Source organism: Sturnus vulgaris, chromosome 1 (assembly GCF_052056855.1).
Source record: "Sturnus vulgaris isolate bStuVul1 chromosome 1, bStuVul1.hap1, whole genome shotgun sequence".
Taxonomy (NCBI): Eukaryota; Metazoa; Chordata; class Aves; order Passeriformes; family Sturnidae; genus Sturnus; species Sturnus vulgaris.
In genome coordinates, this window is record NC_142243.1 from 61541171 (window position 1) to 61558592 (window position 17422).

The 17422-nt window shown below is 38.0% G+C and overlaps 1 protein-coding gene across 6 annotated transcripts in view; it reads right to left on the reverse strand.

Annotated features, from left to right (window-relative positions):
- Window positions 1-17422, reverse strand: part of NFX1 (nuclear transcription factor, X-box binding 1) — an 85637-nt gene that overhangs the window by 61112 nt on the left and 7103 nt on the right. For all 6 annotated transcript variants that reach the window (XR_015804839.1, XM_088168031.1, XM_088168026.1 and 3 more), the window contains exons 2-5: window positions 14626-15675; window positions 10616-10777; window positions 4365-4442; window positions 2031-2136 (exon numbers count right to left, since the gene is read on the reverse strand). Coding sequence is in view for 5 of the 6 variants with exons in the window: in XM_088168031.1 (XP_088024157.1) it covers window positions 2031-2136; window positions 4365-4442; window positions 10616-10777; window positions 14626-15675 (1396 nt within the window). In the remaining variant the exon portion in view is untranslated. The remainder of the gene's footprint in view (window positions 1-2030; window positions 2137-4364; window positions 4443-10615; window positions 10778-14625; window positions 15676-17422) is intronic.

The following is a 17422-nucleotide window of genomic DNA, read 5'->3' on the forward strand; positions in this document are numbered from 1 at the left end:
TATGCTACAAATGGTCACGAATTGGGACCTGATTTTCACAGCTTTTATGCAGATCAGACTTTCATAGATTAAGAATTTGTAGCACCCCCAATGTCACAATATTGTCACTACTCTTCAAGAAGATGTCCCTAAGAGAATGCCAAGGACTGAGCCTCTGCTGTAGACTAGGACAGGAAAAAAGAGAAGAACATCTGCTTCCAAGCCCTACAGGCAAGTTTGTCAGGCAGGGAGTTCTCAGAGTGGTTAAGAAGTGTACTTATTCCTGACTGGGCAAGAGATATGTCCATGAACATACACTTCTAATGAGATGAAGGCCTGCAGCTCATCTCCAAGAGAATCAGTGATCTGTTCAGGTATCAGCTGCATCAAGTGTAGTCTGAAAGTTGATCTGATCTAGCATGATTCTATAAATTAAGAAAACAGCTATGACACTTAAATGAAATAAAATGCAAATGTGTGTGCATAAACACATAATGTATAAATATAAATGAAATCTACTATTGAAAAGAAATCTAATATAACATTTTCATGTATGGGAAATAAGTATTAAAGAATTATTTTGACATTAAATAAAATGTTGAAATATATTTGAAACAGAACACATTAAATGCGAAGTTCAGGGCAAAGTTCTAGGAAAATTCCGAGCTTTAACAAATATTGGAAAAGTGTTACATGACAATTTATTGGTTGGAATGATTGAAGTTATTGACTGTGTGCCAAGAGCAGAAACAACTGCTTCTATCACAAATTTCTAAAACCAGAAATATGAACAGATGTTAAGGACCAACTGCCATGGAAATTGAAGCTAGATACAATAGAAACAACACATAATTTGTTTCTAACTAGCAAGCATATTTATACATTGAAAAAAGATCACATAATGGTGTTAATATTAGCAATGCTGCTATACTACTAAAAAAAAATCTAATGTAAAATATCCAAAATTGAACAGAGCCCTCCTTTGTCTCTCTTCACTGAATTATACTAATAAAATGTTAGCAAAACCAATCTGAGTTACATTTACTGATTAAAATCTCCATGAGAGAGTCTGGTTAGACCATCTGATGGTCTCAACAAATAAAGAAATAAAAATGTCCTTTTATCCTCAACAGTTTGCAAGCCAAAAAAAAAAAAAAAAAAAGAAAAAGAAACAAAGGAATAAAGCGGTTGTGGGACACATATTAAGAAAGTAAGAAAATTACAGCCTGAAAAATATTCCAGGCTGGAGCTTTTCAGCTCTGTTCCCAGCCGATAAGCTGGTCCAGCTCAAGGCTAGGGAGAATTTCTCCCAGGGTGATCATTTGGTCAAAATAAAAAGGAATTCATAACAAAGATAGAACACCTGTTGTGGTGCATGACCAGGCCCTGGGAATGGGGTGCCTTCTCTCTGAACCAATCACCTTTTCTCTACTCTTGGATTTACGAGTCATGCTATGAAACCAAGTATATTTCTGAATAAACTTGTCTCTTTCTTCCTGTCATGAAAGATGACCATGTAGCTGTGCATCTTATTTCTGCTGCACTTAAAGGGTTAAAACTCCTTTCCACGGCTACATTTGGAGGTCCCACTGATGGACATCTGAAGGCCTCCACCGAGCAACAAGCGGTCTTTCAGTTTAAACAGCAGCACTTAAATTTAGATATTCAAACACTTTTACATGAATAACAGCACCTGAAAAATCTGGTGAACCACTGGACATATTCAGAATTACTTTCAGATACTGTTATTTCTCTATTTCAATGAAAATTCTTAAAACCAAGTCAGATAGCTGGTTCAGTTCCTAAAACATGATAGAAATGTTGCTATAACTACTGTAGACCTCCTGTTCATGCTCTCATATGAACTCACTTTAGACATACCAACACAAATAGCTTTCAGGCTTTTCATTTCTTTCAGGTTTCAGCTGAGCTATAAACCTCTATAGGTTCGAAATCTCTAAGCATATCCTGGAGTAAAAAAATAAGCATATACAGTCTTCAGAAATTTTCTCTCAATCATTTCAATATTTGCATGATAAACATTTACTTACATGTTGCAAAGATGTGGACAGTCCAAACCCTGCCTCTTCTTTCCACAAAGTTCTCCACAGCTATGTGGGATCTCATTTCTATTCCATTCAGGATTGTGCACCTTACCTAAACCATGGCAAAGACAAAAAGATATTTATTGCTTTGAATACAAGACTTCACTTGTGAAAAACATCACACCAAAGAGAAAAAGTGATATTTAAATACTGGCAAGTAGTCTTCTTTGACAAAAACAAACCTGCACAACTGTTGATGTTCTTCTGTACTGATACATACTCAACTTCTTTAAAAGAATGTACCATTGGAATAGCAAGCTCGAGAGTATTCTTTCCTTCTGTACTCTCAATCAGCAGACATGTAGGTAGCTGATCCATTAAACTGATAAGGTACATGAAAACTAAAAGCCCCCTGTAGCTGGTCAGGCTGCACAGCAGCTAAGAAAACTGAAGGGTGAAACTCTTTTGCTGTCTCAATGCAGCAGTGAAGAAAAAATAAAGGAACAAAGTAAAAAGATACCAATCCCAAAAAGTAAGATCTACCTGGTATGGGGATAGGGAATAGGGAATTAAATTAGTGGGTAAATTATGCAAGTCACTTCTATAAAAAGAAGCAGACTCATTAATCAAATTATTAAAGATTGATGAATTTTGATGAATGAAGCAGAAGTCTTAAACAAGAAGTATGTTAGCTTCAAGTATTCTGTATTTCGGATAAGCACTAAACTGCATTTTTATTAATCTGATTATTAGTATTATCATCAAATCTCACAGCTCTAAGTGCATGAGATGGTCATCAGGGTTAACTGCCATTATTAAAACTCCCTTGGCTTTCTGCAAGAGACGAATTAAATTAACAGTGAATTAATGTTACAAATTTGAGTTGTGACAATCAAAAGCAGCAAGGAAATATATATTTGGTGGCATAGTTACAGAATTTTATGTTTTTAATATACCTTTGCATATTCTACAGTATTAAGTTAGGAAAATATTAATAAATACTGCAGATAGCTTTTATTCACCTGAGTTCCATTTAAACTAACTGAAAACCCAGGAAAGTTCCAAAAATCTGAAGCTTCAGAAGAAAAATAAGCTAGGAATTTCCTCATGAGTAAAAGGGTGAAAAAAAACCCCTCACACTTAACCACACTCAGCACGTAGTCAGTACTTTGCATCAAATAGAAGATAACTTTGCATAAGTGACTGATGATGTCCAAATTATTTATCATTAATGTAAAATTATCTACAAAAGATTAAACTCTTATGTTACTACATGGTGCTCTGCAAGTAATAATTCTGCAGACAATTTAAGGTTCTAACTGTAGCTCTCCTAAACCATGAAACTTTCTGTAGGCTCAGGAGAATTTTTTCCCTATTTAACAGACAGATATCCTGTCTTAAAAAGTCTAATTTTCACTTGGTCTAATTTTTATTCATGGTCATTTCATTCTAACTGACTGTATTTTTATCCCTAATAACTGAACTATTATCCCTATATTCATAAGATTTCACGCATTGTCACACAAAAACTGTCTTAACTGCATTGCACTGTTTCTAACTGATTCACTGACACATTTAGATAAAAAGATAAAACTCTCCTATTTTAGCAAATCTAGCTTCTGTAGGGCAAGTTTACTGACAGTTTCTGTCTCAACTTCAGAACATAGTTTCCTAGAAAGTGAGGAAAGTTTCTGGTGTCTCTGATTTAAGGAAAAGAAAGCTATGTGAAAACAATACAGATCACAGAAGTAAAGATTCCAAACAAAATTTACTCACGTCTACACAATTAAGTAACATAATTCATTTCTCCTTTCCATTTTGTATTTATGGCTTGGTGAGTGCTGTACCCATGTCATTCACCTTTACTATTAAACACATCTCTACATAGAGGTCTGAAAAGCCTGAATATTTTTTCCTGTTTAAGCTCCATGTGTCCCTGAACACCATAAATAACAAAACTGCAAAACCAATTTAAATGTTTAGGTAGCTGTATCCTTGAGTTGTGTATTTTTTGGTGTATCTTGGCACAAAGAAAGACATAACACATGCAAGTTATTCCACTCCTCACAGGATACCAGCCAAAATCTATCATTATTCCATAAAAATCAGTATTTTTACCTAATGATATTAAAGTATTTACCACTTGGGACTTAGTATTTTCTTCTTATTTTTCAAGAGGCATACATATGACTCTGTGCAGCCACCTTCCAGTGTCAAGAAATTTTTTAATTGAGTTTCAGGCATACAAGCAAACAAGTACTAATACTGAAATTCATATTAACAAAAAATAGTCAAAATGACAAAACTGTTTTTCTTTGCAAAAGCAAGTGAGAAACTCACCACAGAAACAAGTGTAAGTTTTAGGAACTTGCACAGAAGCATTCTGACAAGCTGGACATCTCCAACCATTATTGCCATCTGTAGATAAAAAAAGATAAAAAGGACTTGAAGTAAATAAAAGACCTAATCTGCAAGCCAAGAACAAGTTCTTCTACTTTGTTTCTTACCACAGTTGGAAATAAATTAATTTTTCCACTTACTCAGAAGTGGTGAGAAAACACATTAATAAAAATACATTTTATACAGTATTGACATCAACACAGCTGTGGTATTTCATTTCAGCAGGCTACAATTTTTTATTGAAGCAAACTTCCATTTTTTTCTATTATCATATGCCCTGTTATAAGCTAGAATATAGACAGTCTTCACCATATCTAAAGCTGTGAGGAAAAACGTGTTAAGAAAGGGAAATTGGTGAGGAAAACATAATTATCTCACACAAAGCACCACCTGTACTTTCCTTTTCACTATCCTCCCATGAGTTCATATGTTTTGTAGAAGACCAGTTTAGTGTTGCCTCACATCCAGAATAAACCAGTGTTATATAAACCAGAATAATCTAGTTTATCCATTTACAGTTTATAATACCTAGATACTGACTATGGCATTATTCTTCAAGTTGTTATTTTATTAAATAGTAGTTTTCTTGTTTCTGTGTTTCAGAAGGGTGCTGGTTAGCAGTAAAGGAAGAAGAGTAAAGTGGATGAAAAGCAACATTAATGAAGACTTTTCCCCAATTCAGTACACATCTTGCTATTAAGAATATGAGTCTGAGAGCACTACCAAACACAAAAGGGGTCATAAAAAAGAGAGATATGTTTTTATATCTATATATACTTACTTACTTACTTATAGCTTACTGTATCTCTAAGATACAATAAAAATCCATTCTCTAGTTCTGAGTGCTGCTGACAGTCTACATTATTTGTACAAATAAAGATGGGAAAAATGTGTGTTACTGTCTTCACAAATGACTCGATCTGGAAGAATGGGTGTGGGGGTCATTACAATCCTAATGATACAAGAAATGGGTATTAACATCTTCACAAATGACTCGATCTAAAAGGACCAATCAGGTTCTGGAAGAATGGGTGTGGGGGTCACTTCATGGAAACATCAAGCCACCCAAGTTTGCCGCAGAGCCAAGCACAGCTTGAGCTTCTGAACTTTGGGGGGAAATGCTCAGGCTTAATAGACTTATGCAAATTAGCTTATCCATCTAGGATGGACTTATAGCTAGTTTTAATGGTCATACCATGTGTGATGGGGTGGGGGGAGCATACATGTTCAAGGGGGAATATTTCATAGGCAGTTTGGGAAGTCTGTACCTTCCTAGCACCTCAACTCAATGGGGAAAGGAGGAAGGCAACATGCACTTTAGGATAAAAGGAGGCTGCATCCTCCAAAAACTCAAGAGACCCCATGGGAGTATGGCCTAGTGGACTCTCTCCCTTCATTTGAATAAAGTTGCATGACTCCTCTGTCTCTTTTATGGCCACTGGCTTTTCAGAGCAGCACAGCAGGGAGTGAAGCAAAGCACCCACTGGCTCACTGCAGCTGTCCACTGTGAAGGGGCTTTGGGCCCAGCATGATGTTGAGAGTATGACTGCTAGAGGGTCTAGTGAATGGGAGGACTGAGAAGGTTCCTTAACACACCACAGAGCAAGCAGACCAAGAAGAGAGCAAAGCCTTACGACTCCCCACAGATGATCAGGAGACACTTTCACTTGCCTTACCCAAACCAGCTGTCATTTTTCAGGTGACTGTCAAAACAAGAGAAGGAAAAGAAGTCTCTGAAGGAAGACATCTTCAATATAGCCCAAGAAGAGAGATACTACAGAGTGTGAGAAAACTTTGTTACAGTAACCTAGTTCTAGAAACCTAGAAAACTGGTTTCTGGAACCTAGAAATTTAGACCTAAAATAGTTCATTGCTTCTTTCCATCCAAGTACATAGACCCATAAGCACATTTTATCACACTGACATGATAATCCAGAATACTTCCCTTTCCTTTTCAACTGTGCCCACTCATCAATGCCAATCTGATGGCCCGCTGTGGATCTCAAAATTCAGACAATAACACCTGCATTACATCAGCGAGTCTGGTATGAGTGAAATATACGTACAATGTGTTAATAAGCACAAATTATAAAGCAGAGCTGTACACTCCTTGTTTTTCACTTCCAATAAGCGTTCTGTTGCGTAGTGTCCCAATATTTAATTAGCACTGGCGTTCCAGGCCTCCCATCCTGGTAATGCCTCGCATTCATTAATGCCAAAGCTTCCCCTTGCTGAGCATTGTGCCCTGTCCCCAAAGGATCCATACCTACTTTTCTCTTGTAACAGACAAAAGTCACTAGTGCTCTGGAAGACTGAACTATATGAGATCCCCACAAGGGATGTTATCTACTTCATCCAAGTATTCAGGATTTCTCTGATCCAATTCTGTGATCACAAAAAATTGTGAGAAATTATGCACACACACACACACACACACACACACACACACACACACTTTCACCCTTCTACTATGAATCACAGAGGTTAAGAGCTGTTCCCTGTGCAAGGCCCTACATGGAGAACCATTCTCACTGAAACACTGTTGGAGGTTAGGATTGTTCTGTATTTTTTTCCCTTTTCTTTCTCTCATGAAATTTTGTCCCATTTATTCCTGAGAAAATAACAACTGGTACCTAAGAGAGAAAAGAAATGGCCAAGGTGGGGGAAGAGTGCAGCTGGCTACTCTCTTACCTGAGAGGCCTTCTATTGGGAAGGTTAGAGATACTTTGATATTTTGGTTGGGGGCTGAGGGACTTAGTTTATCCCCTAGTTCTCTCTCATTCTTGGCATCAGACAAGGACCATTGAGCTGCTGCTTACTGTGGGAAGAATTCACTGCCACTGCAGCACTCAGCCCTGCACCGCTTCTTCATTACTTGTAAGAGCAATGCAGCGTTACTCATAATGGCTGCTGGTACGAGCAGCCATTGAACTGAGAACTTATTAACATCTAATCTGATTGGAAAGGACTCTCACCATCTATTTGGGTGCCTCAGTGGAAAATCCAGGACCCTGACCCCCTCCCCCTTCCTGGAGGGTGTGTTTCCCTGGCTGCCCACAGCAGCTGCTACAGAGATGTCAAGAAGTCCAGCTGCTGTTGCCCAGCTCCACTATTTTCTGCTGCTGCCGCCTGCTTTTTTCTACAATCTAACCCAGCACCCTGTGTCCATGGAACCTCTCTGACCTCTTCAAAGGCTGTGAAGTTTTCTGTTATATTTTGCCACCCCAGGGGGTGTGCTTGCTTCTTGCTTCTGCCATCCCAGCTGCCACTCCAAGGTTCCTGCTAGAGCCCATTTCACCATCCAGCCTGCCCGCCATTACCATGTGAGGGAAACGTGGCTGGGCCCGCGCCACAGCGCCCCCTGCAGGCGCGGGGGAATCATCGCACCCACCCTGCCCGGCCGGGAGCCACCAGCGCCCCTGGCGGCTGTGACCGGAACTGCGCCAAAGGGGAAAGTGCCCCACAGCCCCGAGAAGGCTGGCACTGCCTCTGGGGCCTGCTGGCTGTGGTTAATGCTGCAGCTGTGGTTGTTTGGTTGCCTTGTTATATGTACTAGCATAAAAAACTTCCCTTTATATATTCATTTATATTGATTTATATATTCCTTTCCCTGTACCTTTGCCTGAAAGCCCCTAATTTCAAAGTTATAATAATTTGGATGGAAGGAAGTAATATTTTCCATTCCAAGGGAGGTTCCTGCCTTCCTTGGCAGACAAGTGTCTTTCAAACCAAGACACACTCAGCTGTTGCAAAAACATTAAATGAACATTTAAAACTCATTAGCAAAATAGGCTGGAAGTGAAATGTACCAGTGAAAAGTTTGGTCGCTGAATTAGATAAGATTTTCTGGAATTCATTATAACATTTGCAGAATCAAAGGAAATAGTGTCCAAAAATAAAAAAAAACATTTTTTTCCCCTTCCAAAACCCAGCAAATTATGGAGTTAAGTAGATTACAGTGTCCCATTTCTCCTATAGCAGACAACAATACTGCTAGGATTCTAGTGAATTCCTCATTATCCAAAGCCTGAAAAGTAGAACATATACTGAAACAATCTATGGTTAAACAAATACACTCTGAAGAACAAAATCTAAACATGATGGGGTAGCAGAGACTTGCAGGTCAAGAAATATGTACTGGTTTCTTTATTGGAGCTATGGTATCAGTTCTACTGAGGCCACAACCTTTAACTTCAGTTAATGATTAGCTCTAGTTCTCTCATATGCAGAATACAGTAATACATTCAGTCCACAAATTCTTACACGAAAAGCAAATGGCCTAAAATTTTGCTATTTCAAAAGCTTTCAGGATTTAAGCATGTAAGGTTACTGTCTTTTAAGATAAAAACCCCCTTAAGCAAGCAGATACTCTTTTGTCAAGGAGTAAGCTGTTCCAGGGAGATAAATCAACTCCAAAAAAGGTGAGTCACTCTGAGTTTGGCTTACAAAGTTTGCCAATAAAGTTTGGTTTTTAACGTCTTGAGAATGTTGTCGCGTTTTTCCCATGTGCCCACCTCAGGGTAAAGCAGTACCTCAAGCCCCTTTGAAATAAACTCTTTAAATGACTCATCAAGGGACTGGGGTTCAGCCCTACCCAGAAGTCTGACAGTGCATCTTCAGCAAAAGAACTTTACAACCAATCCTTTCTACAGGAGATTTACAGTCTGTAAGAACTTCTGTCAAATATTTGGAACTAGTTGACATCGTATTTTCTCAGTCTGCCCAGAAAGATACAGAAAGACACAAAAAGAATGGTAAATGCTGAACAAGCAGGGTACAGAAAAATATAAAGCCTACTTCAGGATTATCATCTTCAGAGTATGTCTACACCACTCAACTGAACTGAGCAGCAGCTACAATTCAGCCTTAGCTTCCATCAAAGGATTCAAAGGGCATACTACTGGTTTAAATTTCAAAAAGTGGTGTTAACACAAGGAATCTGAAACAGATGCTAAGGCTGATGACAAAGGCTGAAGCTTTCTGTTTTCTCTGAATTCCCTTTCATTGCATGGCATGAAGGATGGATTTCAGGAGTATTTTATCTTAGAAAAAAACTAAAAAGCGGTTGAATAAAAGCAGACAACTAATACATGAAGTGCATCTTCTGCTTGACTGCTCAGCAAAACACAGATGAGAGATGAGACATTTCTTGGTGTGTAAAAACACAGCCACTGAGTTTTGCATCCTGATTCACTGATTTCATTGAATGATCTTATGGTATCCAAATCTGGAAATTAGGCTTAGCTAGAACACTGGAAAGAGTTGAGCTACGAGGATTATTTAAAGCATACACAGAACTGTGACCAAAAAAAATTGATTTAAAACTTGTTTACAGCTTACTGCTTGTAGTGAACCATTTGCACCTTATGGCTAAATTTTCCCTTAAACAAGCTGTGTAAGCTTGTTTAACTAAAGGAGAAACTTTGAACTAAAGAAGAAACCACTGTTAAGCAGGCAGGGTAGAGAGATTTTTTAATGCAAATTTCTCTCCTGCACCACAAGCCACCACCATGCAGCCACAAAACTCTGAACTCAGAATCTTTGTTCAGAATATTTTTCCAGGCACACATGGAAACACACACTCAAGCCCCTGTTTGACACTGACAGACTTCCAGAAAGAAGACTGCATACTTCCTGGAGGAGGTGCTGGAGTTTTTGCTAGAAGAATCAGGGTTATAAACCCCCCAGTTTTTGATATGTATGCATGCCTCCATCTCCAATGGACTCGGACTGCATATCGTGACCATGGACCATGACCCCCTGCCATGTCACTGGAGCCACAGGTGGTGACAGATCTCTCTTTTCCTTTGTTTTTCCCCTTCCTATTTTCTTATTTTCTTCTCTCAGGGCGATCATACACTTCAGAATGGGTACAATATCCCTTTTCTATTAAGTTTTTTTCCACTTAAGGTTTCAAAGCAGTTCTAATAAAATTAGTTGTTGTATCTGTTAGTTGGTATTGTTTTGCTTTAATCTACCCCCAGGGATTCCTTTAACAATGAACTTGGTTGCCTTGCCTCAGAGGTGAGTCACATTGTTATCTTAAACAGTATTTCTAAATAGTTTTCACTACATATGCAACACACAAATCTGGCTATTATATACACTTGAGAATATATAATATATTATACATACAATATGTACACATAATATAGGATAAATATAAAATATATATTTGAGAAAATACCAACCTTCAGCTTGTGAAGCTGGTGATCGTGCCCACTTCTTGATACAATTCAGGTGGAATACATGGTAGCAATTCTGACAGCTCCACACTGGGGCTACTATTCGTACCACCTCACAGCATACCATGCATTCATACTTCTCTGTGGTCAGCTGTTCAATCAAAGACCCTGCAGATAAAATATATTACTTGTGCATAAAAGAACAGGTGTCTGAGATATTAAATTCAAATTAAATTCCAAGACTTCATTTAAATTATAGTGACACTTATTTTACCTCTGTGGCTATAAATAAGGCATTGGTTTACTCCTGGAAGATTCCAGTTTGATACTTGCTATCCATTTTTTTAGCTTCAGAGCAGGAAGAAGGAGTATAAGATTTCTACTAAAGTGGCAATACAAATTCCACTTTGACAAATAGCAATTATTCTGATCTTATGAATTAATAGTTTCAAGGTTGGCAGACGTTTGAGATTTTACGCATCACTTTATAGAGGAAGTTCATCTTTACATACACTTTAAACGAAAAAGATTAAAGCTCTTAAATACAGCAATCTCTGCCAAAATTACATTTAATTCCTATCCTTAAGTATGCTCAGGAGATGACACAACAAATATTAATAGTGAAGGACCTGGATTATGGGAATAAGCCCTTTATAAAATGAGTGTTTTAGGGGTGGAATTACTGGCAACAGCCAAAGTACAGGATCTTTTGAGCCATATGAACAAATGCGAAAAAGGACTTTGAAAATAAAGCAAGAACCCCACATTAAAGTCAAAACAGTCTGATGTGCAACCATAAAAAAGGCACCACGTAAAGCTTCATTTCTGAGATTACTTCTCACCCTTCAAGGTAAAACTATCAAATACACCTTGGAAATGTCCACAGAATTTTAAAATGTATTAACTACAAGTGTACAGTGTAAAAATGTACCATTTTAAGATTGTGAATTAAATGTTACGGTTTATGGCTTAAACATTTTTATGGATTTTTGCCTATTATAGCAAATTGTGTAACAAAAACTGCATTGAAGACCACTGCCCTCTGAATAGTGTCCACAGGATGAAGCCCTCAACTGTGAGTGAAACTGCCTTAAAGGACAGAGATAAGAAAACTGTTGTTCGAAGCATCTGGGAAATGATGGATAAAACTGGAAGAGCATGCATCCACAGGATGCAGGGATGTCCAGAAGCTTCAGGGTGGAGGCTTATAGCCCCAGGTTTATCTGCTGCCAGACTTGCACAAACCCCAACACCAAACTGAGGAGGAGAGGTTTTGGGTATGTGGCATAGCCTCTAGTCAGAGGCAGTGAATGCCCATCCACTCCTGTTCAGACCTGCCCAACTGCAGGGCACTCCACCCCGGGAAAGCTAAATCACTGGACATCCGTGTGAGGGACAGCAGAGGGGATGTCACGGCCCATCAAAGGCCCATTCCAAGGGGTTCCCAGACCCTGCACCAGAGAGCGCTGCATGTGATGCAAAGATCCACAGTCTTGCATGGGACAATATCGAATCTACCCCCTCCCTCAGGGAAGGCACCTGGGCGTTCCCACCTGGCCCATGACTAATCCATTTGATTCTATACTTTTTGGAAGGGGACCCTCACCTCCAAGAAGACCAGAGGGAGGGGAACAACAACACATCACTGGAACTCATGGAGGGATGATATTTTTCTATTTAATCTTTCTCTGTCACCCTGTCCTCCCCTCCCAGCCCCCTTTTTTCATTTCTTTCTTTCTCTTTGCCTCTTTTACTATTAAGTAAAATATATCCTTTTTTTTTGGTATCAACATCTAATCTCGTTTGTGTTTTAATCTCGTTTTGGGGAAAAAGGATTCAAACCCAAGTACATTCAGTTCAGTTTTATCCACAGCGAGTTATCTTTGCTCCTCTGTGGTTAGACCAGACCACAACAAGGAAAGTTCAAATTCAAAATGAAGGAAATACAAAAGGAAAAGAATAGAAAAAAATTACTGTTAATTCAAAATCTGCTTGTACAACATGTGGCTGCAAGCAAATCCATGGCTTGCAAGTGTTAACATTGTTTGCCCTCCTCAATACAATTTTCAAATTTGTTTTCTAGCCCTCCTGCATCAAGCCCCACAACACTTTGGATTAAGTGTAATTTGGATTAAGTGTAATTTGGATTAAGTGTTGTTATCCCATAATTATTATCTGCCATAAACGAAAATTCTCATGTAAAACATACTTCTTTTCTCCAGAAGACTAAAGCTATACCATACAGAAACTGCAGCTCTCCCAGAAATAGTTAAAAACCCACAATCCTAGTTCCCTGAAAACAGTGGCAGACAGTGCTTCCAAAAGAGCTCCCAAATAAAGCATGCAAATATTTTAGAGGGGAAAGTTCCTTAAGTTCCCCAGGAAAGACTATTACTTATTTTTCTGCTTATTGCATGTGAAGTTTTTCATTCAGTAATAACTCTGGGGAAAAGACTGAGGTATCTTCAATTTTATGATTCAAATAGAACCCAAGGAGCATGACAGTTAATTTATTTAGGTTAGAGAGGATCAAGGAACATCTTGATCCTCCAAAGAGAAGAAAGTTTCCAACTAGATGTATCTTATGCTTCCTGATTATGCTATTACTTTCTCAGCTGAGAAACAGGAGATGCTGAGAAGTGAAGTCTTCAATACATTTGATATCACAGGTAAGATAATTGGAACTAGTTTACCCATCTCTATCATTCTGTGCTGCAAAAGAGAAGATTGAGATGCTTTGTAAAAAAACAAATAAATACAATTCTCAGTGTTTCTCCTTAATGCTTCTGAACATTTAAGCATCTTAAAAACAGTAAGAATAAGCTACCTAAGTTGTTGTTGAAACAGAAACCAGTATCATAGCACTGAAGAGATTCAGCTGATTTCCATTTAATGTTTTCAGTCACTAGTGGTATGAGTCAGCATAAAATTCACTCAGCCAAAAACTGTGGATCTGGTTTACACTATCAACAGCATGTTTCTATTCTCAAACTTCCAAAAATAGTATCCAGATATTGCCTCTATTTCTAATTACCTTTTGAGGTGACACCTAATGGTTTTTGTCTTTTTACTTTTATATATTCTCTGTATTCTTCACACATATATTTGAAGCTCTGTAGCCTATTATTGCATTTGTAGCTAGTTTTCCCAGTATCTTTCCCTGCCCTGATAGGCAGAAAGACAAAACACATTCCAAGACCTCTATGCTATCTTGGTTCTCCTTAGAAACCAAGCTTGAAAAACAGCTCTTTGAGACACATTTTCATCAAGATTCAGTCCTGTCTGAAGGGGGAGGATTTAGAAGGAGCTTGAACTGGGGGGGGGGGGGAGGGGGATTGCATCACCACTTGTGCTTCTAATTGGTGATTTTTGTCAATTATGCTAATTTACTAAACTTATAAAACTGTATGCACCCCTTGGGGGCAGAGGGGCTTTTTTGGACATTTTCCATATTTGCCCCTGGAGGCCTCCTCCAATAAAGACCAGCTTTTATATTACCTCCTAGACTAATATTATCTCAGAAGTGTGTGTTGTTTCATTTATAGGTTCTTTAAGGCACAAAAGTTGCAGAAAAAAGCACATAAAAGTCAGTTATGAGTAGAATACTGTTTCTGTCTGGCATTTTCCTACTCCTACGTAAAACATGAGAAGATCTATTCTGCAAAAGTCAGTTTCAGCATTATCCTTCTCAGGTCCCATTGTTCAGAATGCTCAGAATTTTACTCTCAAAATAAACATATTTTAATATAGTACCTGACTAGGTTATTGTTTGCAGTTGGTAGCAAAACAGAAAAAAACTCTAAAAAATTCTTCTCTAGTATACTTACAGAATATATTCCCACTGAGAAACCATGCATTTACATTCAATTCTACCCTCTGTAAGCCAATACCAATTTAATGTGAAATAAAAAGCCTCTTCAGGTATTCAAGGCAGGAGCTGAAGTGAAGAATTTATGTTTAAATTATTCAAGATCATATCTCTCATACAGGAGTCCAGGACAGTCTCAAAAACTTACCTGTATGAGTTTCTTTGTTTTTTGGTACATCACTTTGCTTTTTCCAGTACTGGGTCCAGCTGAAATGAAGTGAAGGTACTTGATCCCCCTTTAGCAGGAACTTTCTTCCACTGAACCTGAGAGACTCAGACGTCTGATGTCTGATTTCACTGGTCAAGTTTTCATCATTTTTGTGAGCAACGAGTTCTTTCTTCCTTTCATTTTTATCTTTTGGGGTATACGCAACAGAAGACTTCTTACCTACTTTTGTATTTTTACTACGGTGAGAATCATGTCTTTTCTGACAATCCTTTTCTGCTGGGGGTTTATTCCACACAGGCTTCCGGGGATATCTTTTGTTTGCACTACTGTAGCCTTTTTGCTCATCCCCACTTCCAAAAGGTGCATCACAGAATGCCTTTCCAACAGATGATTCTGAAGAGTCCGATTGTGTCAAATCCAAAGATGGAAAATTTTCAAACAGCTCTACTTTCTGTTTAGAGCTCACTCGCTTTTCACGGTCATGTACCTGCTTTCCCTTTTCCCTGAAACCTCTCCCAGATGTATGCATCAGATGGGTTTTCTTTGGCTTTGCCCCTCTGCTATCGGCATTAGGTACCTCCCTGTCACTCTCTGAGGAGAGAAAATCACTGTATCCTCTAGGAGGTGCCCTTCTACCAGCTACTAGTGCAGCATCTGAAATTCCTGGACCTGTAGCAGCATCAGTAGTACTTTGCCTTATCTTATTTCTAGCACATGTGCTATCATTTCTTAATCTGTGCAATCTCTGGCTTTGCAAGCTGCGATTCTTCAAACTTTTACTGGTACCAAAATATTGGTGGAAGTCTTCAGAATTCCCATACTGACTTTCTGGATTACAAAAGCCATGATGCTTTGCAGAAGAGCTTTCATAATCTGTACCTCTTTCAGAAGACAGACTAGGAATTGATATATTACTTCTATTCTGATTACTGTTAGAGTCTTTCCTATCTTTATTTACCCAGTTTGTATCTGTAGGTTGTCTTTCTCCAGGAATGGAATCAGCAGCATCAGGACTGAAATTCAATGTACCTAAAAAAATAAAAAATAAATACAAATTCATAAAACTTAAACAGTAAATACTGCTTTTCAACCAAATTACCATGTATGCAAAGTTCGAGGAGTTCAATCAATCCCACGCTTGACAGAACAACAGCAAACAAGTGTCCAGAAACTAGAACTGAATCATACAGTGACTTGTAGAAGCCTTCTTGTCTTGTCATCTTTACAGAAGGACTGTAATGACCCAGAGTTAAGAATATAAAAATTCTTAAGGTGAAGGAAAACTTTTGAAGCAGTACAAGATATGCAAGTGTGATAATCAGTCTTCAATATCTAAAGTTTTTTCTAGCATGTTTATATACATACAAGAATCTGAAAAAACACAATGTCTACATCTGAGATTTGAATATTACACAGAACTTTGAACATAAATTTAAAGTAGCAGTAGTGAATACTTGCATCAACTCTGATTACACTTCTACATACAGACATGCTAAACGGCACAGGGCAGCCATGCAAAATTATTTTTCTGAGGCCATCAACATGAACCATGCTTCTACTTCAGAAGTCTTCTGTAATTCCTATGTCTCTAGATAAAAAAGAAAGAGAAGTCCTGTGTTGCTCAATTTCCTTTAACATTGTGCCAGTAGTGCCTGCCTGCAACAGAAATTATTATCCCTGATTGAATATCAGGGATAGTTTAATTGCCTGTGGCAGACTGGTTAAATCTTACACAGTAATGTAAAAAAAAGTAGTTTACAAAATCTCATAGAGATAATGCCCATTTTACTGCTTGGGTAGGTTACCTCACATGGTAGGGCAGAGCACAGTTTATTCCTGGTTCATAACAACTCAAAAAAATAATCAAGCACTTGGGCCATGACTTAGGCCAAGAGACTCTCCAAAAGGCTAACGTAATCTAGGTTCCTGAAGTACCTACTATTTTTTTCAACAAAGATTGTTGAAATTCACATTTTGAAGGGAAGAATAAACCAGAACATTTGAAGGCACGAACATTCTTTTTTTTCCAAGCGAATTTAATTTGCTTTTGAATGAAAGAAGGTTTTTTTAAATCTCTAGGAATGGTCATAGCTGCAATGTGAAAGTTGGCGGACAAAGGAAAAAATGTAACATACAACTTTGTGGAAGTGAAGCTTTAACCTTAATACAACCTAAGAATTTAAAATTCCATTTCAGGATGTCTTAACTGCATTGCCTAATTCATACTTTAGTTTTTAAAGAGCAGTTGAAATTACTTTGAGGTTTTTTTGTCTTTGCAAAAACTATGTATTATTACATAATATATATCAGATAATTTAATACTATCTATATTTACTATATCCATATATAAACATTACAATGTTACATTGCAAGACAGTGTATGTTATTAGTATAGTATACTATATATTATTATATGCCACTCTATACAGTATTATATGATATAAATAAACTGGATTCAAATGGCAAATACAAATAGTTGGGGGTTTTTAAGTTGAAACACTAACCTGATTTTGAGAGAACAGAATGAGAAAGCCAGACAGAAGTCTGGTCCTCAAAACAACCTGAGAACCGAGTTAAGAATCAATCTGAACTCAGGCAAAAAGGAAGTAGAGACACAGGTGCTGACCTCTTCTCCCAGTACCCAGTGCCAGCACATGTGGGAATAGTTGAAAGCTGTGACCCTCGGGGGGGTTAGGGGGAGGGATGGGGAGGTGTTCCGACTTGACATGAGTGGACATTTCTGTTCCAAGAGTGTGGCCAAAACCTTTAACAGACT